The following is a 25,531-nucleotide window of genomic DNA, read 5'->3' as shown; positions in this document are numbered from 1 at the left end:
TACAGAAATGTCAAATGCCAGTGTCAAAACCATCTTAATATCAAGATGGCCACTGCCAACTTGCTCATGAAATAAGCACCATCGAGCACAACATGCTGTTGACTAGTTGTAACATTCTTTTCTTGTCAGTATTCTTATAATTAACGTGATACACTGATAGATAATGCCGAGTTTTCATGTTTCTGACTAGCCTCTTTTCAGTATTGTGTTAATGCGACAGCTCTTACATTCCCCGAAAAAACAGTAAAATAACATGTCTGGTTCAAGAACTTGTTCCATTTCCCTACATGGGCGAAACTTATAGATTTTGTTTATTTGTTCTTTCTTTAAATAATGATTTGGCAATATGGACTATGTTTGAAGAATTTACAGCAGGAATTGTCCTATTGAAAGAACTAAGCTGAACTACATGTAAGCGAATATGAATTCAAAGACTTTGCGACATGGTAGTCCAGCACACCACACAGTCAACAGTGTAGCTTTGTACATCTACTGGGGTATGGGGTCATCGCTGCATATGCACACATACATGTACATGTTGTTCACTGTTCAGTACTCATGATTCATGTTGCCCTAGGCTTAATACATAATATAGCATAAGTTTATACAGTTACATCGATTCGAACAAATGTTGATTATATCACAGGCAAGTAAGAAAACTTTCTCTGGTTATGTATTCTCTTTTTACTAATCGTTTGTGTCATACTACATGTACACTCTGTGTGCATGCACTGTTATCGCTCATGTATCTCCCTTCACAGGGGTGAACAAATCCACTGGTCCGAGGTCCGGGACCAGTGATTTTTTTGGGCGGACCACACAAATTTGACCTTGTCTGGTCCGTCAGACCAGTACCTTAAACTGTAAATAATCATGTTAAAAAGTAGGAACAGCAACAACTGAATGTGAACAAACAAGAAATACGATCACGATGGAGCTAAAACTACAAGCCTTGCATGACCTTTTGATGGGTCATGAAGTATTATCAGGTGACTTCCGACTTCAAACCAGCAATATGCTATAGAGAGGGGGCGTGAACTTTGACAGTTGAATGACTGGTGGTGCGTCAATACGTCATAGCAGCGGCCTTACATCGTAGTTTATTTCACTGAATCAACAACAATATGAAATGATAAACTGGAGATAACACTCAACACACATGTGGCTCATATCATTACTAGTAGGGACATACCGGTTTAGGGACACAAGAATTAGGAAGACAAGAGTAATAATTTCATTGTATAATAATTATAATGTATCAAATGAAACATTTATTTGCTATCATTCTGTCAGCATTGATTGTATTATTGTTTTTATTCATAAAGGAGCTTCAAATGATTTATAGTAGAACCCCTTTCATGAAATGAAATCATCCAAATGATGCACAAACTTCATGTTATCCCACAAAAGTCCAGGACAAAAGTTACAAAGTAATGTCCACTGGGCAAGTGAATAACAAAGGTTTCATCATTTTTGCCAACCTCAGTTACTTCCATGATAGCAATCACTGACTGTCATCTTGGTTTTTCCAATAATTTACAAGGGTTGACGATACCAGTCCTCCTGCATTGCTTTCTGCAATATGCTGGTCTCGACATGTAAAGTTGACTTCGAACCTCAGATGTGTGCACACGTGTTGCTCATTCCATTTCGGGTGTGTGGGTTGCTTGTTAGACACATAACACAAATGCACTCCAAATCTGAGCATTTATGCTGCTTATTTAGTTATTATCATTTACTTTGTAATAGATAAAACATTACACGATCAAAATATACACCACCTGTTTCATTTTCTCCTTGCATGTAATTTAGTTGTAACTAAAAATAATGTGCTAAGACCAACCCTAGACAGAAATGGTATGCGCCAAGGCATTTCCCACCATATCTTATCTGTTACTATCTGTAAACATAGTCAGTGTCCACACTATGGTAGTACCTCTCAAATAAACGACCATTTCCCAAGTAGATTTGCTGTGTAATGTGTGGCTATCCATCTTGTAAATAATTTAGACCCATCTGAAATGCGAATGGCTGTAAAGTTTTAATTTGACAATGGTCAATCTTTTGAACTATGGATTTATACTAGGAAAACAACTGACCAGCATGACACAAAATGAACATTCTGATTCTAGGGTTACACTTACAGATAGTCAACGAAGTATCTATTTTAGCACTGTGATATGATATTTGCCAAAGCCTCGATAACTGGCGAATTTGATTTTATCTCCACACCGTCACACGGCCTCCCTCTAGTCAGGCAATGTATGTGTTCCTAGGTCTTTTCCCAAAGCCTCGACAACTGGTGAATTTGATTTTATCTCGGCACAGTCACACCATGGACACAAGGACTCCTAGTCAGGCAATGTATGTGTTCGTAGTTTTTTTTTCGTGAAATTTTATAGGATCAACTTTGAAGGGGTTAGTTTCTTTGTACAATTGTGATGATTTGCTTGCAATATCTGGGTTTTCCAGATAAGTTTGACAAAACGTAGTACAACTAGCTTTTGTCGTCATACTGCAATCATGACTAAGTAAAACTGTTTTTCAATGTTCTTGTCACATATTTCTGTCAAATTTCTAATCCTTCGTGAAATCCAAGTGAGTCGCCATTCAATGTTTTTTGTTTCGTCGATGCGTCAAAAATAACCGTTACAAATATAATAGAATTGTCAATTGACTGAAACCAAGCATGTCAACTTTATATTCATCATTATAAATTGGGTATTGTTCAACTAAAAGTGGTGTACGTCTAAATATATAGATTCATAGGCAAGATTTAATGTTTCACGTTAGCGGGACCAAGGACCACTAATTCTTTCAGCAGGACCACTGGATTTTTCAAGTCACTGGTCCGGGGACCACCAGTTCACAAAATGATTTGTTCACCCCTGCTTCTATTACTTATTCATGATGTGACATCATGGAATTGGGCTTTACTCTATCGTATGATTTGCATACATTTCACTCAACATTCAATGCAATGCATACACGTACACTGCAGTGCAAATTTGACCCTGTACATGTACATGTATATTGATGGTCATAATCAAGTAATTTACCTTTCCTATCTTTCTTTGTGAAAGCTTGAAAACGTGCGTTTTTTTTTACATTTGTACATTGTAAATGACGTCGCTGGACGACCTTGATGCCCAACGTGCACGTACAGTCTACTAGCAAGCTGTGAGTTGAAGGAACTCAATTGGCTCCAATTCATGAACTGTTATCATGTATATAATTTTTCTTCTCTGAAAGTCTTTCATGTTTGAATATCTAAGTTTCTCCAATGCGTCTTGATATGTTTACTCACTTCATGACGCCATGTTGATTTTGATTGACAAGCTTTGAGAACGATGACCCCAATGTCAAACATTCTACAATAAAAATGTCCTTACTGTTATCGTGTGAGGGCGCGGCAAGGAACAAAAGTCGTTCGTGCCTTCGGCAATCGTAGTTCCTATTAGTACGCATTATCCAGTGCTACAGAGCGAGGCGACGACTTTGATTTAGATGACGCATAGCAAAAAAAGGCACGAACGACTGATAGTCTAAGTGCACTGGTCAAGATTTGAATGAGCAGCATTGTTCTGATGGCGGGGCGGAGTGTATCACGTGACAGGTAACACCCCCCCCCCCCTCCGTGCAGGGGCATGAGGCAACAATTCTGGTGAAACCCAAAAATGATATCCAGGTAATAAATGCCCAAGTTAGCTATGAGTCACATTTACATACTTACTTCTTTATTTGTAGTTTATTTTAATAAACTCATTATACACGTCTACACATATTTGTTATTTTGGGTAAGTTTCCGGTCTTTTAAAAAATGAAACATTTTTAATAATCGCAGAAAAAGTTTATATAAATATGGAAGACTCCAAAAAAAATAAAGGAAAAGAAACTATATGGATAGATTTTGTCTGTAATGATTTAATGGAACATGATCATGGTGCATGCAAAATCGACGCTTAGTTCGCTCGCGACAGCTGACGCTTCGATGCGTGACGCGCTGCTTGCCGTGCTCGAGCTCGAGCTCAATTAATCAAACGCATTCCTTGCTTAAACTTGTAATACAGAGGGGTAGGACAAGGCATCGAATTAACCAATCAGGACGCTTCAAATCGAACATGTGACCCATGAATTTTCGCTTGAAGCTCGATACCACCTGCTGCCCTCTTGTGGTGAGGTATATATTCCGCATGCTTCAGTACATTGTGGCGTTTGCGGGACAGTAAAACAGATTGCCGAAACAGCATATTATATGAACTGAAGCTCCGAAACGGTGCGTCTTTTGCGAGGGATATAAACAAAAATACAATTGATAATATCTTGGTTTAATCAATATTTGATGCCGTAGAGTTACGGTAGGCTCGAACACACAGTCGATTCCGGTCTATATTATTTTCATAAAATTACGTAAAAATAATCATTAAACTTTACTCGTCATATCTGTGTCTCTTCAAAATATACCTTTAAATGGAAGAGAAAACGTAACAACATCATTTGACTGAGTAAACAAAAACGCGTAAGTTTGCCCGAAACAGAAAGCGTCCGTGAACGAGGGCGATGTGGTTTCAAGCTTACGACGAAAAAGAACACCACAGTGTCCTACCCAGGGGCATGAGGCAACAATTCTGGTGAAACCCAAAAATGATAATCCAGGTAATAAAGGCCCAAGTTAGCTATGAGTCACATTTACATACTTACTTCTTTATTTGTTGTTTATTTTAATAAAATCATTATACACGTCTACACATATTTGTTATTTTGGGTATGTATTTGTACACTTTCCGGTCTTTTAAAAAACGAAACATTTTTAATAATCGCAGAAAAAGTCTATATAAATATGGAAGACTCCAAAAAAAATAAAGGAAAAGAAACTATATGGATAGATTTTGTCTGTAATGATTTAATGGAACATGATCATGGTGCATGCAAAATCGACGCTTTGTTCGCTAGCGACAGCTGGCGCGCCGACGCGACGCGCCGATGCTCGAGCTCGAGCTCAAACGCATTCCTTGCTTAAACTTGTAATACTGAGGGTTAGGACATGGCATCGAATAAACCAATCAGGACGCTTCAAATCGAACATGTGACCCATGAATTTTCGCTCGAAGCTCGATACCACCTGCTGCCCTCTTGTGGTGAGGTATATATTTCGCATGTTTCAGTACATTGTGGCGTTTGCGGGACAGTAAAACAGATTGCTGAAACAGCATATTATATGAACTGAAGCTCCGAAACGGTGCGTCTTTTGCGAGGGATATAAACAAAAACACAATTGATAATATCTTGGTTTAATCAATATTTGGTGCCGTAGAGTTGCGGTAGGTTCGAACACACAGTCGATTCCGGTCTATATTATTTTCATAAAATTACGTAAAAATAATCATTAAACATTAGTCGTCATATCTGTGTCTCTTCAAAATATACCTTTGAATGAAAGAGAAAACGTAACAACATCATTTGATTGAGTAAACAAATACTCGTAAGTTTGCCCGAAACAGAAAGTGTCCGTGAACGAGGGCGATGTGGTTTCAAGCTTACGACGAAAAAGAACACCAAAGTGTCCTACCCTTCCTTTTTTAGCAATTGAGCAAATTGAGCAAATTAAGCAAATGTCGAGCTCGTGCATATGGAATTTTCATTCGAGCTCGCGATCGCGCGACAAGACAGATAATTTATATGACCGTTGGGGGCGCTACACAATCGGTACACTCCACACGTTAGACGAGACACGCATTACGCATGTTACGTCCAGTACGCCGTATTCTATTTATATTTCAGCGCGTTTCAAGTTACTGTATGTGTATTTTAATTAGATATTAATTATTGATTCAAGATAATGAAGTAATTATAAACTTGACGGAACTTTTTGATATTGTCTTTATTCATGTTATTCAATTGTTGATAGACACCAGAATTGTTGCCTCATGCCCTTGCTCCGTGTTGCTAAAAAGGAAAAGGCAGCTGTAGCTCAGTCGTTAGAACAGCGCCCTCCCGATCTCTTCTGTCAGTTCTGCTGATGATAACAACTCTGGAACCACACGAACAGCCAATACTGCATCTTGCTGCTTTTTCTAAACAATTTAACATAAGATTATTTTAAAGGAAAGGGACAAGACATTTATCGCATCGCAAGCACTCCTGAGTCACAGGTCTTTCACTACTGATGACATGGATGATACTATGATATATCAATCTGGACTTCCAAATTTGCGACAAGCACACAGAGCATGTACGTCATCCTCCCCGATACGGATCAGCCGGTCCTTCCCTTATACGATACTCGACACCATTTCCTCTATATAAATAACAAATGACTACCTTGAATTTCCCTCCGAGCTGCCTGCTTGGCTTGATGCTCCTTCAGAAGGCTAGACAACATGACAATAAATTGATAATCACTTCAGATCTTCACAGCCCCGCAACTCTGAACTAACAACATACTCAATGTCAACAGACAGTTTCTCTCTCCGAAGGTGAAAAAAAAAGTTCAGGCTTCCAAACAAAAAAAGGGTATGAGAGAGACAGACACAGATACAATATCCCTAAAATATGTTAAGTTTGTGACTATAAATATTCACAGCTGTAAGAAATATTTGTCACGGTCGGTGTTATAAATGATCTGAAGAATCGTCGACACACGACTTGTCCAAAATATCAATGCGCATTAGTTGCGGAAGTAACGCCAAACCCCTCCCACTCTCGTCAATGACGGGATTTCATTCAACAAGAATGCATGAAATGTGTGTAGCACGATCGAAAATGGCGAGGACTTGCATACATCTCTGGCAATTACTGTTCATCATTTGCTTCATTCAAGTGACTTACAGCTTCAACTTGGATACTGGGCTTCCAATTATCAAGACCTTTCCAGTAAAAGAGAGTTATTTTGGATTCTCCGTAGCACAACATCAGAGGACGTTGCCAGACAACAGCATCGAAAATCTGTAAGTTCTTTGACTTCAAACACCTACATGTATCTAGACATAGCTTAGCTAGCCTGGCTTGCCTAGCCTGTGGTGTAGCAAGTGTGTGCCCTTCGTAAAAGCCCAGCTACAAAGCCGTTGACTTTACGAATGATACCCTCGTCTCTCGAATGTTAAAAAGACGCTTTATAGGCAGGTGCACATACTTTGTCTAAATGGGTCTTTCGTGTTTGTAAACAGACACGATCGTCTTATGTGGCTAGTTGTCGGACGTCAAATTCTGTTACGACGTTTAACGTTGTAAATATTGAGGGCGTCCATGACCCACCCAGCTCATCTGTATTCAACTTCTCGGTAACTTTCTAGTCAGTTTTGGCCAGTTATGTAATGAATGGTCGAATATTTTTCATGTAGTGACATACCATGGATACTAATACAACCATGCTTATCCGTAGTCGTGTACAATAATTTATTTTAGCGTAACGCCCTTGTACTTATGGTAGTCTTATAAAGAAATACGACGCAATATGTACATGTATCATTGACCCTATTGTGTAGTGCATGCAGTCTCTTAATTCTTATGTTACTCTTGAGGTATTTACCCATACTGTGTATGTAGTACATCTAGAGCTAGAAAAGCGGGGTTTGCACTTAATTCAATGCAGAACTAACACAGACTTTATTATTTATACATGTAAATGATAATCATGCAAATAAACATTTGTATTCTGTAACATACACACAGATAAAAACACAACATATGGACTTACATTATGTAAGTATTATAAGTATAACATTAGCTGCAATAATTGTTGGAGGGGTTTTTCTTCTGTTTTTGTGCTTTTTGTCGTTCCTATGTTTAACTGGAAGCAAACTACAATTCCTGTAAACGCAAATAGACGAAAGCGATTCAGATCTGGCATTTCCTAGCTCCAACATTAATTATGACCCAACTTCTCTGTAACTTTCTAGTCAGTTTGGCCAGTTAATGAATGGTCAAATATTTTTCTTGCAGTGACTTATCCAACAGAGTAATACACCCATGTTTACATTTTTACATTTCAATACCCAAGGAATATTCAGAGGTACAAATGTACCCCAATCATGTCAAAATTGATAAAAGTAGCAACACATGCAGCATTTTGAAATGGGTAGTATGCTGACATCTCGCTCATGTTTTCAGTGTGATCTCGTCTATGTACATTTACGCTACAGGAATTGTAGCGTTTGCTTCCAGTTAAACATCGGAACAACAAAAAGTGCAAAAGCAGAAGGAAAATCACAGCAAATGCTACAATTATTGCAGCTATGTACATGTAGGGGTCCATTTGATACAAAATGATTTGCTTGACACCTATCATCAAGTATTAAGCAGGTGTAATGAATTTTTAGTGAAATATTACAAACTTTCAGCGTCAGCGCAATTCATATTTATCAGATGACACTTATGATGCCTTGTAAGTTTCATGTAAAAAATATACTTAAAAACAATAAGACTGAAGTAGCTACATGTAGGTTAACATTCCAACTTCTAAATTACATTCAAGAGTTTCATGATAAAGTCATACCACTCTGTATGGTACCAAAAGGGCTTGGTCTCACAGTCTTAATATTGAATCACTAGAGGTCACTACTTTCTGACCTTGCTTATTTACTCTGTGATGACATCAATGGGGTTGGCAGCCCTTGAGATAATCAATACTCACAACTTCCTATTGATGGTAATACAAGTGTATGTCTTGTGTCTTGCATAATTCCTGAGGAAATTCATTGTTGTAGTCCTACTCATGTCTGACTATTCATGTAGTTACTGTACATCAGCTGTTGTAGACATTACAGTGGTGGCCAGACAGTGCACTTTTACTTGGTGATTGAATTCTAAGTTATAGCACTCTTTTCCTGCCATTTGTCTGAACTTGAAGAGTGAACATAACAGCCAACTTTTGCAATTTTGAGTTACTGTTACTACAGTCTGATAACAGTGATAGACATGCTACATACATTTACATGTATACTGGACATTTTTTGCATTTGGCCACCAATGATAATATCAGGATCTCGTTTAGTCATTGTCTTGATACATTGTAGTGGACACTGTGATATTGAAAGGCCAGTCTGGTCAAGTTTGATAAAAGATAATATCTAGTCAAGTTTAACTTCAAGAAGGTCACTGAAGGTGAAAGTCTCAGTCATGTAATAAGCCCTGTCCCCATCTAAATTCTGAACCTGCGTTGACCGAATCAAATTCAGTTCTCCTGTCCCTGTATGTTGTATTGTTGTATCTGGAAAATAACTGCATCCTGCCAAACACAGGTTCATAGTAGTGGATGGACACAGGAGAGTACAGTTAACACATCATGCTCCCATGTCAAAAAAACCTTCACACTGTAAGACATGTTTAGCCATAGTTAGTCCCCGTGGACGAAGTCCGGAACGGGGACTAATGGATTGGGTTCCGTCTGTCCGTCCGCAGCTGTTTCTTGGAGATGCCTGGACCGATTTCTTGGAGATGCCTGGACCGATTTTTTTCAAACTTGGTACAGGGGCAACATACTATGGCTTACATATGCACATCAATTTGTTTTATGATATGATCCAATATGGCCGCCTAGCAACCATTTTGTTTGCGAATTTTCCCTGTCGAGAGCCATAACTCAGACATGCTTGAACAGATCTCATTCAAAGTTGGTATTAGGACAGTATTCTATGACATACATGTGTATATCCATTTTCGTCGTGATACGATCCAATATGGCTGCCTGGCAGCCATTTTGTTTGTGAATTTTCCATCTCCAAAGCCATAACTCAGACTCCATTTTCATCGTGATATGATCCCCCATACCCAACCAATCCTTTATTTTTGGAGGCATATTCCATGTCCAACAAGCACACACAACATATCTAAGTCTGTTTGTTTTAGGTTCACAAATGTTGTTGTGTGATCAGAGTAGTGATAATTCCTTAAAACCCAATTATAGCGGGGACTATGTCATTCTCAATGACTTGTTCTGTTCATCAATCATGTCCAGATTTTTTACACAAACAGTCAGATGATACTCAATACACCACGGTAGGGTATATGGTAATGGGTAGGACTTCAGTTGGGGGTGGGGGGGGGCGTCACTAAGCACATTGAAAGAAGACAAAACCACTTTGTGCCACTGTGTGGATGGAAATTGAAATAAAGTGAATACATAGTTTTCAAGAGGGATAGTTATCGGACAAAACTTTGTGGGTCTACGTTTGCTAAGAGTTGGAAAGCTACATCAGCTGTTGACACAAATGATGAATTTGACTTTGGATTATGTGATTTAGAATTTAGTGTATCGTACAGTGAGGAATGAGAGGACCATGGTCTTTTTGAGATTGCAGATTATGTAGACTTAATGATTCATTCACCCATATTATCTCAATCTATGGATCTGTATTTGTGTGGAATACATGGACAATGTACATGTACATTTAGTGAACAACCAAACAGATGATATGAGAATGAATGTTGTTCATAGTCTCTGGGTTTGTAGTTACAATTGAAAATCTCTATTCACCGTCAAAAAATTACTTGGATGCAAATCACCGTGAGTGGAAATTTTCAATTGTAAGAACAGATTGATGAAATAATAGTGAATAGTAAATAATTCATTGTACTCTCTTTTACTTTAGTATATGTGTATATCAAAAGATATGTTGTAAAGTTCAAAATCATTTGATCTGTAAATGGGGGGGGGGGGGGGGAGACCATGGATGTAATGTAGATACATGTACATGTACAGCCTACAGGTCATGAACGTGAACTGCATTGAGTATGGACAAGCAGTTTCCGTAAGGACCAGCAGCTTTTGCTACCTGTCGGTCCTTATGACTAGTAGTAGTCATTTTTAGCACAACTGAACTGTGGTTCAGTAGTGCTATAGGGATTGCCCGGCGTGCCATGATATTTGGTGGGTCCATTACCTTTGGTGTCTAGTTGGAAAATTGTTCAAATCAAAATGATCTTACCACCGGTTTGTTATTTGGGTCAAAAAGTTAAACTCCAAAACTACTGGCCAGATTGGGCTGAAATTTGGGTGAAACATTCTTCAGGGTGTTTTTACTAAGAATTGTTCATGATATGATGGACCCGTCAGTGATATGCAAATTAGGGCTACAAATGTGTCTTTTTGGTCAAAAATCTATAATTCCAAAACCACTGAGTAGATTTGACTAACATTTAATGGGAATGCATCTAGGGATGTATGGATGAAGAAATATTAAGCATACAATGATTCCATGAGTGATATGCAAATTGGGTGTAAAACTGTTCATTTTTGGTCAAAAACTTATATCTGAAAAAGTACATGTACTTGGTCAGTGAGTCTGAAACTTGACGAGATGTTTCTGAAAGTGTTATTCTACAGTCTACAGATTTTCTTCAAATGATTTTGACAAAATTGGCCCTTAGTAACAACCAAATGGCAGTATGCAGGTTTCTCCATGATTTTGAAAAATAAAGGGGTGCCCTAATTTGCATATTTATTTGCATATCATTAGCTTATTTCCAGATCATAATATTGTGATTAAAGATTCCAAAAAAGTATGCAAATATGCCTATTAACACTTGAGACTATGCCCATAGCAACAAGCAAATGATAGTGTATATCATAAAAATAACGGGGGGGGGGGGGGGGGGGAGGGGGTTATTTGGTAAGCAAATAAACTTCCAAAAAATATGTGCAAATATACCTGGCAACATGACCATGCTCATTGCAACAGCCAAATGGTGGTGTATATTTTAAAGATAACAATAGGCATGAGTATAATATGCCTAGCAGCAAGACCACCCTTAGCAAAAGCGAAATAATACAGTTGTACAGTTGATTACTAGCACTGGTAGGATTTGATAAGATTGATATTTGCTGTCAGCTACATTGTACATGTTGTATTTGTTCAGTGATTGCAGTTTCTTTGTACTGCAGGTTATTGTATGTTTTAAAGTGGTGACAGATGTGGTTAGACAAATCCATACCAGTATAATGTTGTCAAGAATATATGAAGTGACATCTTGCCCTGTATGAAAATCAAGCTCTAAATTGAGTGGTTTGTGTGTATGTTGTTAGTATTAGTGCTGTATCAGCAGTGAACATTCTTTATGAACAGAAACAAGCCTGCAGGGAATTGAATGATTCTTGCTTCAAAATTGCCACAATGGCTCTCTTAACGGATAGTTGTGAATTTTTAATAAGGTTACTAGCCCCTGTCCAGTCATCGCAGCTGTAGCTGGAATGATTTCCACCTACCTGACAATCAGATGTGACAACTGAATCTCAAAGGAGATACCAAATTATCAGGTTCTCATACCACTGAACAGTAGAGTAGACAGAAGAGTTAGTAATGGTATCCATGGAAATGATGCAATATTTTAAGATAACCCAGAATACTTACATGTAATACATTTGTACTTTTGTATTCATGAATATGTGTAGTGCCTCATTACAGAATAATGTTGAAATAAAACCATCATAAACATTTTTAAATACAACATCATGGGCCACATACATGTATGGGCATGTCAGGAGTTCACTTCATTTTAGTTTTGAAATTGTAGACTGTCTGACAAAAATTAATGACAGTGTTCTCCCCTGGATTTGTTGATAGGAATTGACTCATCAGCATAAATTTACATGACAAAATAATTATATTCCGGAATAAAAGTACATCATCATATCAAACAAGTAGTACGTGTACATGTGGCCAAAGGAAAGTTGAAGGCCAATTTATTACTACACCAGATGTAAACTGAATGTCTTCTGTAAGGGCAAAGTTTTTCCTACAGACAATTGTTGGAATACAACAGAACATATGTAATAAGTTATTTTTCTCATTGATTGCTATTTGCTCATTGCTGTTAGTGATCTCCTGGCCAACCACAACATGTACTGTGACATTTGTTGAGAATGTAAAAAAAAATAAGTGCATCGCCGTACCACTTTAGACAACATTTCCTGACGAGAAACTATTTTTTCCTTTTTAGTAGCCTACAAAAATATGCCAATAATTTATTAAAACTAAAAGCTACATCAATAATATTTTCAGGACAAGTGCACTTTGGTATCACAAATGCATGTATCAAATTATATTGAATTTGAAGTGTGCATTCTTGAGATATAGCCTAATTACCGAAAACCATTAATTATGTAAAGTTCTCGTTAATATTCTTGGGGTGTTTACCGAAACCTAATCAGTTCTTGTCACTACCCTACAGAACACATGCAATACATTTCGTTTGAATTGAGCCGGTCGTGTTTTAGAAAATGGTGATAAAGTCGCACCACTTTAGACGACATTTCCTGACGAGAAACTTTTTTTTTCTTTTTTTTTGGCCAATTGAAAATATGCCAATAACTTATTAAAACTAAAAGCTACATTAGTAATATTTTCAGGACAGGTGCGCTTTGGTATCGCAAATGTATGTACCAAGTTATAATGAATTTGAAGCCTGCATTCTTGAGATATAAATGTAGCCTAATTACCGAAAATCATTAATTACGTAAATTGCTCATTAATATTCACGGGATTTTTACCAAAACCTAATCAAGTCTTGCCATTACCCTACGGAATATGTCTTCAAAATTTTGTTTGAATTGAGCAAGCTGACTTCCACCCATAAATATATCTCTTCCTTCCGGAAGAAAAAATACTAGCACAAGTAAGAACCTCATGACAGTTTTTTTAAACCAGTGTTTTTTATTATTATTCTTCGGAAAGCTGAAATTATTTCAATCTAAATGTCCAAAGGTAAATTAGACTTTCGAAACATGAAAAGTTTGTGTACAGCTACCTGCAGACATCCTGTTAGTCTGAAATTTCGTGGTACACGAGACTTACTATACTTCCCTATTGAGGACTTCAAAAACTCGCTATAGTTTCTGATGTCATGGCCGCCATATTGGAAAATCCATGCTTTCGTCATAGTCGTATGATGTACCATTCTAAATGTCAAACTACAAATTAAAGTGTTTTAAGAGTAAAATTGAACATGAAACTGATAATCAGAGATACATGTACATGTAACATTACTACTTTGTCGAAAGGTATATTAGTCTGTTCAACTCTTTTCACAACATGGGAGTAAGCCAACTACGCAAATTGCTCTTGGATTGAGTTTTACTTAGTCATAGAAAGAGACTTTGAATGCCAACTTCATACATGTTTGTCAAACTTTTATACTTTATAGCAAAATGGCATGGCACCGTTTTATTTTATAGTTGTGAAAATCTGGCAGTTCCGATGCTTCTATGGCCGAACTGACGTTACGGATAGGTGGGTTTTGCCTTTGATTTATCGAAAGTAGTGTGAATCACACTACCATTAGCGGGTTTACCCATTTTATTCCTATCGAAAACAATACTGACGGCAAACTTCAATGAAATCTGTCTGGTAGTGGTAGAGGGTTGAATAGTCATTTGAACTAATAACATGTACATGTAACTCTTTAGTTTTACTTGCTGCTTACATGTATGTTCGAAGGATCAATACAAACATTGCGAGTATACATCAAAAACAACAAAGGCGTCAGTCAAATTGATCACTGGCATCACAGAGTGACAGATGAACAATGTCAATATGCAATTTACCGAACTCTAAGCAATCTGGTTGTGTATCGGGACAGCTGATCATGTATCGGCAAAAATTAAAGGATTTCGAGCCGATATGTGAAAGCCCTTTGGGGAGAACACTGAATGATAATGAATTACTGAGAATCAGTCCAGGACTGATGAATAATCATTGTCTACTTGTCAAGCTCTCTCATCACACAGTATCCAGTAGCAGTATGAATTATTATTTGAATTTGATTTTAAGTGGTAAAATATGAAAAACATTTATGGATTAGTATTGAAATATACATGTACTTTGAATGAAAGTAATGAAGCATCATTAATTATTTGTAGACTAATGGGACTTAAGGTAAATTTGGCATCCTCTCACTGGATTTCAACATTCCTTCTAGGTCAATACATGTATTTGTTTGGAGGTCATTGCCAATGACCTTGCCAACTATGAGTAATGCATGTTTGAGAGAGCAATTTGGCGATGTCATAGAACTGCTAGTGATTCTGCTAAAAAATATTCACTTCTGGAATAAGTCCAGTGTACACAATTGAGATAATATCATTGTACATGTACATGTACATGTTTACAAATGTAATTGTAATTTATATCCAATACTGGCAATAGTGTATTTTTAATTGAACTATAGTAATAAAACTATTATGACTCACAAGGGATTTTATTTGATATGGTTAATTCACAGAGAGGTGTAAAGGTGAGGATACTGATGTGTATTGTATGAAGGGTAGGGTAAATTCTTAAACTGTAGCCTACCGGTAGTAGTAAGACATTGTACATGTATGATGTAGTAGGCTGAATTCTTGAAATCATCAACCTACAAATGTATTGCATAAAATATGAATTGCTGGTATTACATTTTGTGGCAAGATATTGAATTTTGCAGCATGTACATATGTAATTGAAGGACCGAATCCAGTCTTACACTGACATTGTACATTGTATCTCATTGCCAAAGTGCATGCCCTAAAACAGTTTCCTCTAAAGGACTTCTAGATCTTTGACACTGTGAAGCAGATTTACAGCAGGAAATGGTGGTCTGGAATGGACTTCGGACCTCCATTATAAAATGTAAGTTTGTAAACATGGTAAAGGAGTGGTACTTTAGAAATACTTTGCCATCCTTGATGCTACATCAGCACCACTCCTGTCACTTTTGTCAGTTTTTGTGTGTCTGCTAGTGACTCACACTCAGTGGAACCTTTTATGAAGAATCAAATATCTTAAATTAGCTACATGTAATATAATTAGATTGGCAACATAATTACCTAGTTACATTTGTATATGGGGTCCAATTTCCCATCATCAAAGTGAATAAACCTAATATGAGTTGTACTCCATTACTATTATTCATTGTGAATATCTAGAGGTACATTTGTAATGTATCTGGAATGCATGGCATGTTATTGTTACTACAGGTACTAGTGTGAATGGAAATGCAGACAAACTGACTGTACATGTATGTTGATATTTAAAGCCATCATTTCAGTCCCAGGTTCTTGAATTAGGGTTATCTTATCAGTTGAAGCACTGTTCTTTTGTTATGGACCAAATTGTTCTATATCTCTGCTGGATAACAATTTTTCATATGTCAAAATTTTAATTCTTATCCAAACTGTGGCTGATATGAAGAATACAAATGTAGTGTGTGTACTACATTGTACATGTATATTGTGCAGACAATTTCCATACTCTACATGGATGCTGCTGATGTAGCATTATGCATGGTCAAGGCTATGACTCATCTACATGTATATGTTGTTTATAAGATGCTAGTAAATTATTTCCACTTCAGAATCACTGTGCATATTATATACCTACATGTACAATGCAGGGCTCGAAATAATGGCCTTTTACTTGCCCTGGGCAAGTGATTTGAAGGCTTGGGCAAGTTGTTTTGAAAAGTACTTGTCCCAAGGGGCAAGGAGAATTTCTTATGATTATTGATCAGGGATGTGTTTTTGCCTGTGTTCATGCTGTACTTATCAGACACTACATATGTCTGATAGGATTTTGGATACATTGTATAACAATGGTGCCAACAAGTCTGGAAAATTATAACATTGTATCAATATTGAGAAGATGTCTTTCTTGACTGACCACTTTTCAAAACAATCTGGACCAGCTGTCCTGGATGTACTTTGTTTACTCTAATACCCAGTGACTCATTGAATATTGTTCATCAATAGTAAATTACAGCATGATTTTTCAGGTTTTGGGTGTTTGAATCAACTGCAAATTTTGTGGGAGAAAAATAGTTGGTGTGAATGAGGAAGGAAAGAAACTATATTGACATGGTGCAAAAGGAAATACTTAGAAAGATTTTATATGTGTTGAAATAAATGTTCATTTTTTAGCTCCGCTGTCAGCGAAAGCTGAAAGCGTAGCTTTAGGTATAGGTGGGTATTGAGGTATAGAGAGTAGAGTGAATCATAGGTGTCCGTCAAACTTTTATATTTTTACTATCTACTCCATAAGTGACAGTCGGAATTCTTCGATATTTGGTGTGCATGTTCCCTGGGGGGAGGCTATTCAGATTTGTTCATGCCAAGTTGATCTGTGCCATTTTCAATTTTTTATGATTTTTTTTCATAAAATGTCATTTTCATCAACTCCTTGAAAACCTCTTATTAGATTGCTTTGATATCTGGCGTGTTGATGCGCAGGGGGTAGCTTACTCAGATTTGTTAATTTCAAGTCAGCACATCCTCATTTTTATTTTTTATGATTTTTTTTTTGTAATTTGAAAAAAAAATGAATATGTTAATGAGCATAATGACCGACGCCATATTGGAAATCAGTCGACGAGACTTTAAGTAAACTGCCACTTTTCAAAAGACACTATTGACGTCAAACAAGCAATGTAATATGTGCTATAGTCATAATTCTACGCATTGGGCGCCCAAATGACAAGCGTTTGTTCGAAACAGGGTTGTAAACTTCAAATCCAATTCTGCACCCTTCTACATTATCAGCCAATCCGCAACATCCTCATTTGCATACTCTATCCTGATTCGACCAGAAGCTGAAGGTGACCTCATTCGACCGAGCGATTTTCCACAGCAAGTATCTTGAGTATCAACACGGGACGTTCTTAGTACTCACTAAAATCACACTTCAGACCCACTATAAAAGTGTGATGTTTTCAGATAACATGTAACTTGTGGTTAATTCTATATTGTCGTGCAATTTGGAATGACAGTGAACCAGAATTCAGACAACTTGCGTAAGGAAGGGCATGCCAGGCATGCGGTTGAAGTTTAAATATGGCCGACAGTTCACATGTAAAGTTAAACGACATGAACGTGTCTTGCCTTTCCAAAATGCAAATATTTGGCAAGTAAAAATAATTAAAATAATTACAACTTTAATTTGGCTTCAGACTTTGCATTATGTTTTGCGTATCTTTCCCCGTTTTACATGTAAATCCGAAAAGGTTCTCTCTCATCATGTCATCAGTGTCAGTGATCATACCGCGCGGGGTAGTCCTCGGGTGCACGAGTCTGTATTACTGACTTGACTCTAAACACCGGAGGGGGAGGGACAATTGTCAGAATCGAGTCCCGAATTCCTCCGTACGCAAGCAGGACTACGTGCGGGGCTGCTTTGAGTACGAGCGAAGTGAGGCATGTTGAGGTATTTTGTTGAGAATTATAAATATTGCGAAATGTCAAGTACAAGGTTTAAATACAATGGAATGATGAAAAAAATGGCAGAGTCTGCTGACAGGCGCCGGTCACAAAAAACACTGTGAATTAAAATATCAGACGATGTGCATGTATGTATTAATCGCCGACAATCCACCCGTATGCACGAGGGACTAACCCGGAAGCAAGTCGTTGTCAGCCATACGTTACAGTGGTAACATCGTCCGAGAAATCGCTGCGTTCAGAGTGTCATTATTCACAGAATTGTTGTTTTCGAGTGAAAACCCGTCTTGAATTGTATAACTCTAACAAATGAAGACATGTCAAGTTATATTTTGAAAGTTGTATCGCTAGTTTGAGACGATTTTCTCACGTACTATAGTACTATCGAGCCTTACTTGGAAGTAGTAGGACCTTCCAGTTCATCGGGAAGTTTAGCCAGTCCGATAATTCTTTCTGGTTTAGTTTACAACACTTTTGATCACGCAGATTTTGTTGTTGTGATGAAAAGAAATTAAAAAAAGACCATTTCAACCATTTCGTTGTGTTTTCTTTGTGAAAGGTAACCGAACATGAACGAGTGTTACCACTGTAACGTATGGCTGAGAATGACTCTCTTCCGGGTACTTGAGATTGTCGCCGTACGGAAACTAAGATGGCGATTAATACATTTCTTCCCTATATATATCTACCACAACTAGAACAAGTTGAATGTTGTTGACTTTGTAAATTTGTTAGAAAATTGAAATTCAAATTGCCTCAAAATTATTTTAGATCCCTAGTTTATTTCCTTCTTCATTAAAATTTTCCAGGGTTACAGCTGTAAGACACTGGAATTACTTATAGCCAACCTCAAAATCCTCTTTTTTTTCTTTTTCTTGTGTGCATTTCCCAGTCATTTTTTTCTGAGATTTTGTGCAATTTTTCATAACAGTAGATTTTTGTTATAAAATGGTGACTATGGTATAAAAGTACAATACATTACCAACTTCTGTGTAAAATGTGTTTTATAGTGAGACATCATATGAAACCACTAACCACTTTATTGCATCGCTAAAACAAAACTGCATAGTGACTCGAAGAGCTGAAGACCTGAACCACTTCTACATGTCACCAAAATAAAAAATTAAATTAAAAAAAAAACCAGCGGAGCTATTCTGACCGATAGGTCGCTTGTTTTATATTGATATGAAAGTGCTGAAAAACTTGTGATTATTTTAACAGCTACTTTTTACAGGTGAACAAAAAGTTGTATGTTATGCTATATAGTATGAATATTAATTAGGCCATATTAACTAGGACTCCTGCTAAAAAAACACTTTACGGCCATATCACAATCAAGCGTACAAAATAGGAGTCACTTGAGGTGAAAAATGCAACTTGAAATAAACATCAATAAGATTGATGTTTGTTAAGCTGTTTATCTTAACTTTATAATTCCAAAATATGAGAGCACAAGAAAGTCCAGAAAAAATTTTATTATGCCAAATGCAAAGTGGACCATCAAGTGGGGTACGTACTCTACATGATATTGTCATTGGGGGTCATTGATATAGATAATGACTTTCTTGGAGTAATTTTTGCTTAGATTAGTTGAAAAAGTGGTGGGTTTGAAAGATTTACTCATGTGCAATCACACATTCTCTATGAAAACATATTAGATGTTTTTTTTCTGTGCACTGTACATTGTAAGTCAAAGTCAAAATGGCCATTAAGTCAACAATTGTTTCTGAACAACACAATACTTTATTTCAATTATAATTTGCACTTAAACATTAAGGATCATTCAGCAGAATAATAGAAGATAATTACATGTTGTATGATTTAGTTAGGACATTTAGTACCTTATACCATCAAGTAAAGCAATATGCATTGGCAACAATTGTGATGGAGAAGGGGGTTGGGGTAAGTACACTACAGACTTGGAATGTGTTTGAATATGATGAACTGTGCACTTACACTGAAAATCTCATGTCTTACTCTTATTTTTTCAAAGTCTTTATATAAAATCTAAATATCAGAAACACACATAGGTGCAAAATGACCAAATGATCAATTTTCTTCTCCACTACAATCTTTAAAACTCAATATTTAATTTCAATGAGGGAACACTTTTAACAGTCTTCAGTAACTAAGTGTCTTTTAACTTATTTAAGTAAAATAATAGCACTGTCAAGAAATATGTTAAGTTGAAATAATATCTAACTGTATGTCTTTTTGTTCTGATCACACAGAACACGATGTCATGTAATGTATATTACTAGATGGGTATGGGGTACGTACACTACAGTGTCATAATGACAGTTTACATTCAATTATTACTTAATGTCAAAGCTTATAACAGTTCTCTGTCCAAGGTGTGAACTTCTCCTGTGCAAAACATTAGTTTTTCATTTATATGACAAAGAGACAACTGCATTTTTATAATAAACAAGATGGCTGCAGTATTGTGAGGGGTATGTACAGAGTAGTGATACATGTGTATCAAAAACAACCATATGAGGCCAAACAACATTAACCAGGTTTGAAAATGAAAACATAAACTGCCAGTTCCTTAAAACCCAATCATATCGGGGACTATGAAGTGATGGGGCTATAGCGCTCAGCTGTTTTGTTATGTTCATTCAGTTTTCAGAATGTACAAAATGTAGCTACCATCACTACTACTAACTACTAACATTATATGTTGAGATCAGTAAAATTACACCACAGACTTTCAGGTAGGAATATTTTGCCAACGACGGAATGTTTGTCAAGAGCAGTGATTAATTCTTTGACAAAATACATGTATAGACACTTTCATCAGAAAAAATGAGACACATCAAGAGCAGTGTGTGAACTTAAGGGAAAATGACTACTAGTCATAAGGACCGACATGTAGCAAATGCTGCTGGTCCTTAAGAAAAACTGCTGGTCCATACTCAATGCAGTTCATGTTCACGACCTGTATCTACACAACCCCCCCCCCCCCCCCCCCCCATTTACAGATTAAATGATTTTGAACTTTAATATGATACAGCATATCTTTAGATATAAAAGTAAAAGAGAGTACAACGAATTATTCACTATCCACTTTTATTTCATACAATTTCCACTCACAGTGTCAAAAAATAACTTGGAAGTAAATTTTGGATTCCCAACTAATTCATTTTTGACTCTGTGAGTAGAGATTTTCATTTGTAACTATGAACCCAGAGACTATGAATATTCATTCTCACATAATCTGTTCCTATAGACTATAGCGGTCTGAGACTGAATGTATTCATTCCACCATAGAAATACAGATCCATAGATTGTAGATAATATGGGTGAATGAATCAATAAATCTACATTATCTACAATATCTAAGAGATCACAATCATCCTCTCCTTCCTCTCTGTACGATTCACTAAATTCTGAATCACATAATCCAAAGTCAGATTCATCGTCTGTGGCAACAGCTGATGTAGCTTTCCAACTCTTAGCAAACGTACATGTAGACCCACACATTCACATCATAGCAGAAAGTTTTATCGCGTAACTATCCCTCTTGAAAACTGTGTATTTGCTTTTAATATTTCAATTTCCATCCACACAGTGACACAGAGTGGTTTCGTCTTCCTTCAGTCTTTACAAATAGTACTGAAGCCCCCCATAAAGCCCTACCCGTATGCCCTACTGTGGTGTATTGAGTATCATCTCTGACTGTTTGTGTAAGAAATCTGACCATGATGAAGAGAACTATGGCTAAACATGTCTTACAGTGCGAGTTTTTTTTGACTTGGGAACGTGATATGGTAACTGTACTGTAATGTGTCATCCACTATGTACCCGTGTTTGGCATGATGCAGTAATTTTCCAGATACAACAATGGCAACAAAAATGGAACATTTCTAAGTCTACACGTTGATTACAACATGACAGGACGTACATTATCATATGCATCAAATTGAAAGCAATCAGACTACGCATTTTTTTTTACTGTCTTTACAAAAAAAAACCTATCGTACTGAAGATATTTTACGAAGTGTACCTGCCTTCTTTATTAGTTAAAACGCCACTTTCGTATGTTTTCCGTCAGTTTGTTTTGATCGTGGCAACAGACATGGGGAACTCCGGTAAATTGATCGGGAAACCCATCTAACATTTACCAGCTTTAATACCAGCCTTTAAAAAAACAGTGTATGTTTCGTCTTCTTCTTCTTCTTTGGAAGCTCATTGCCGCCTTCTAAATACAATGTATCGCCACATACTTTATAAATGCAACGTGGAACTGTCTCAAACACGTTAAAAGTTTCATACACTTTGAGCAGTAAACTTTACAACAATGATTAAATGATTACGATATCATGGCGGAAAAAGACGCATGCGCTGAATGCGTAAAATGAGTCTGAATGTCTAAGACGTTCTGATTAGACTCTGTATGCTACGTCATGTACATGTAGGGGGGGGCAATTGTCCTTCGGGGCAATTGTCCAGGGGGGCAATTGTTCGGGGGGGGGGGGGGGGGGCAGTTGTCCTAGAATCAATTATCACAACTGGAAGTTTTTACGATGTTGATGTTACCATGCCAACATACATTAGTGGCTGTATAAAAGGCTCATAGACATAGTTGTGTCCAAAAGAGGTGTACATTTGTTCATTGTTTACACTGATGATGATGGTCGATGTTCAGCAATCCCTGAATAGCAAGGAAACCCTATTTTCAAACAACATCTTTGTATACAAAACTAACAATATTGTTATCATTTACCTTCAGAATAATTGTTGGTGCTCCAAAATACAACACAAGTCAAGTGAATGTAGTGCAAGCTGGTGGTATTTTTAGCTGTCCAGTATCAACCTTTAGTGATGATTGTACACAAATAGATATAGATCCTGAGGGTAAGTTTAGCTAGCTTATGTTGTATGAATTATCAAAAAGCATTTTAAAAGTACATTATTTTTGCTTATTTCTGAAAAAGTCATCCAATACATGTACACATGTATGCTGTAAGGCCTAGCCAGTAACTAGAGACACTCAAACACAACAGTTCTGAACAGATACACGATTTCTATGAAGACTTTCCTTCCAAGTAAACTCTGCCATTATGCAAATAAACCACATGGTTTCTATGGAGACTTTGCTTCCAAGTAAACTGTGACATTATGCAAATAAACCACATGATTTCTGTGGTGACTTTCCTTGCAAGTAAACCCAGACATTATGCAAATAAACCACATGGTTTCTATGGAGACTTTGCTTCCAAGTAAACTGTGACATTATGCAAATAAACCACATGATTTCTGTGGTGACTTTCCTTGCAAGTAAACTGTGACATTATGCAAATAAACCACATGATTTCTGTGGTGACTTTCCTTGCAAGTAAACCCAGACATTATGCAAATAAACCACTTTGTTGGTCAGGACTTGCCATTGGTAAAAACTACATTGTGTGTCAACAAACAAAATCACTTCATCAGGAATTCCAGACATGTGCATCAGATGGTCATTGAACTTTTTTTTAATATTTAATTTATGTGATATGTTTCCAGGTGATGAGTCAGGAGAGGAAAAGTCTGATCAGTGGTTGGGTGTTACAGTAAAAAGCCAAGGAATAGATGGAAAAGTTTTGGTAAGATCTTCCATTCCATGAAGATGAAGTGAATAGTCAGGACTAAATTTAATCTTGCATCACAGAATGTTTAGCCAAGGGCATGAGGCAACAATTCTTATGTATATCAGTCGTGGAATAACATTTAAATAAAGACATAAAATAACATGCATATAATTCCCATAGATATCATAATATCTGAAATGGTAGCATAACTTTTGTATGATGCTTGATGAATGTCTACACAGGTATAAGGAGACTTCTGTACATGGCTTTTACATCAACGGCATAGAGAAATACAATATGTGAAGTGTTTTCTGATACAATACTAAATGTATAATTTGAATATACAAAGAAATATAATGTCTTTAGTAAACTACGCTTTGGAATAATGTTCCACCTTGCAAGCAGACAGTAATCACATGACATCACTCCACACTGCAAGCAGACAGTAATCATGTGACATCACTCCACACTGCAAGCAGACTGATCATGTGACATCACTCCACACTGCAAGCAGACTGTAATCATGTGACATCACTCCACACTGCAAGCAGACTGTAATCATGTGACATCACTCAACACTGCAAGCAGATATTAATCATATGACATCACTCCACATTGCAAGCACACAGCAGTGTTCTCCTCGGGATTTGTTGATAGGATATTGGTGCATTAGCATAAATTAGCATACATTTACATGACAACATAATTATATTCCTGAGTAACTTAATGATAAAATCAAAGTACATCATAATATCAAACAAGTAGTACATGTATATGTGGCCAAAGGAAAGTTGAAGGCCAATTTATTACTACAAAATATTAGCACCAATGAGAAACTCATAACAATTTTTTAAAAACCAGTGTTGTTGATTATTGTTCTTAGGAAAGCTGAAATTATTTCAATCTAAATGTCCACAGATAAATTAGACTTTGGTAGCTACCTGCAGACATCCTGTTAGTCCAAAAATTTGTGATACACAAGACTTACTATTGAACACATATTGCCTGGCCATGAGGGCTATAGCACCCGTTTATTACACCCGAGGGACTGTGAGTTACCAGAATCACATGCTATTTCTCGGCCTTTGGCCTCGGGAAATAGCATGTGATTCTTGTAACTCACAGTCACGAGGGGTAATGAACGGGTGCTATAGCCCGAATATAGGCCAGGCAATATGTGTTTTACAATATACCTCATGCTGTGAACTCGCGGTGGCAGACGACATCGTCAGAAGCTGCCATTTTGACCTGCTGTGAATGCGCGGTGGTCACGTGACCATGTAAAAGTTGATGGAACTATTTCCCTAGGGAAATAGTCATTCTATTTTCCTATCATGTGACTGATTCTAGCGAATCATGGCACAGCATTATCACTAGGTATATTATAAACTTCCCTATTGAGGACTTTAAAAAACTCAATAGTTTGTGATGTCATGGCCACCATATTGGAAAATGCATGCTTTCATGCACGATGTACCAGTCTACAATGTCTAACTACAAACTAAAAGTGTTTTGAGAGTAAAATTGAACATGTAACTGATAATCGGAGATAACATCGCCACTTTATCGAAAGGTACATTAGTCTGTTCAACTCTTTTCACGACATGGGAGTAAACCAACTACACAAATCACTCTTGGGCTGAGACATACTTGAATGAGACACTGAATGCCAACTTCATGTGTTTGTTTAACTTTTATACTTTATTATAGCAAAATAGCACGCCATCCTTTGTTTGTGAAAATTTGGTAGTTCCGACATGCTTCTATGGCCAAC

General features: G+C 36.9%; 2 protein-coding genes across 2 annotated transcripts in view; one reads left to right on the top strand and one right to left on the bottom strand.

Moving 5' to 3' along the window:
- The window catches only part of LOC144433575 (biogenesis of lysosome-related organelles complex 1 subunit 1-like), a 40,792-nt gene extending 34,353 nt beyond the window's left edge, over nucleotides 1-6,439 (bottom strand). Inside the window, exon 1 of the mRNA XM_078121891.1 lies at nucleotides 6,322-6,439. Within this exon, the coding sequence (XP_077978017.1) occupies nucleotides 6,322-6,382 (61 nt within the window). The 5' untranslated portion in view covers nucleotides 6,383-6,439. The remainder of the gene's footprint in view (nucleotides 1-6,321) is intronic.
- A 288-nt stretch (nucleotides 6,440-6,727) lies between these two features.
- LOC144434676 (integrin alpha-6-like) overlaps nucleotides 6,728-25,531 on the top strand; it is a 207,381-nt gene continuing 188,577 nt past the window's right edge. Inside the window, exons 1-3 of the mRNA XM_078123182.1 lie at nucleotides 6,728-6,947; nucleotides 22,917-23,041; nucleotides 23,693-23,772. Coding sequence (XP_077979308.1) covers nucleotides 6,733-6,947; nucleotides 22,917-23,041; nucleotides 23,693-23,772 — 420 coding nt within the window. The 5' untranslated portion in view covers nucleotides 6,728-6,732. The remainder of the gene's footprint in view (nucleotides 6,948-22,916; nucleotides 23,042-23,692; nucleotides 23,773-25,531) is intronic.

Source organism: Glandiceps talaboti, chromosome 4 (genome assembly GCF_964340395.1).
Source record: "Glandiceps talaboti chromosome 4, keGlaTala1.1, whole genome shotgun sequence".
Lineage (NCBI taxonomy): Eukaryota > Metazoa > Hemichordata > Enteropneusta > Spengelidae > Glandiceps > Glandiceps talaboti.
The sequence above is the reverse complement of the archived record's forward strand: the minus strand, read 5'-3'. Positions and strand labels throughout refer to the sequence as shown.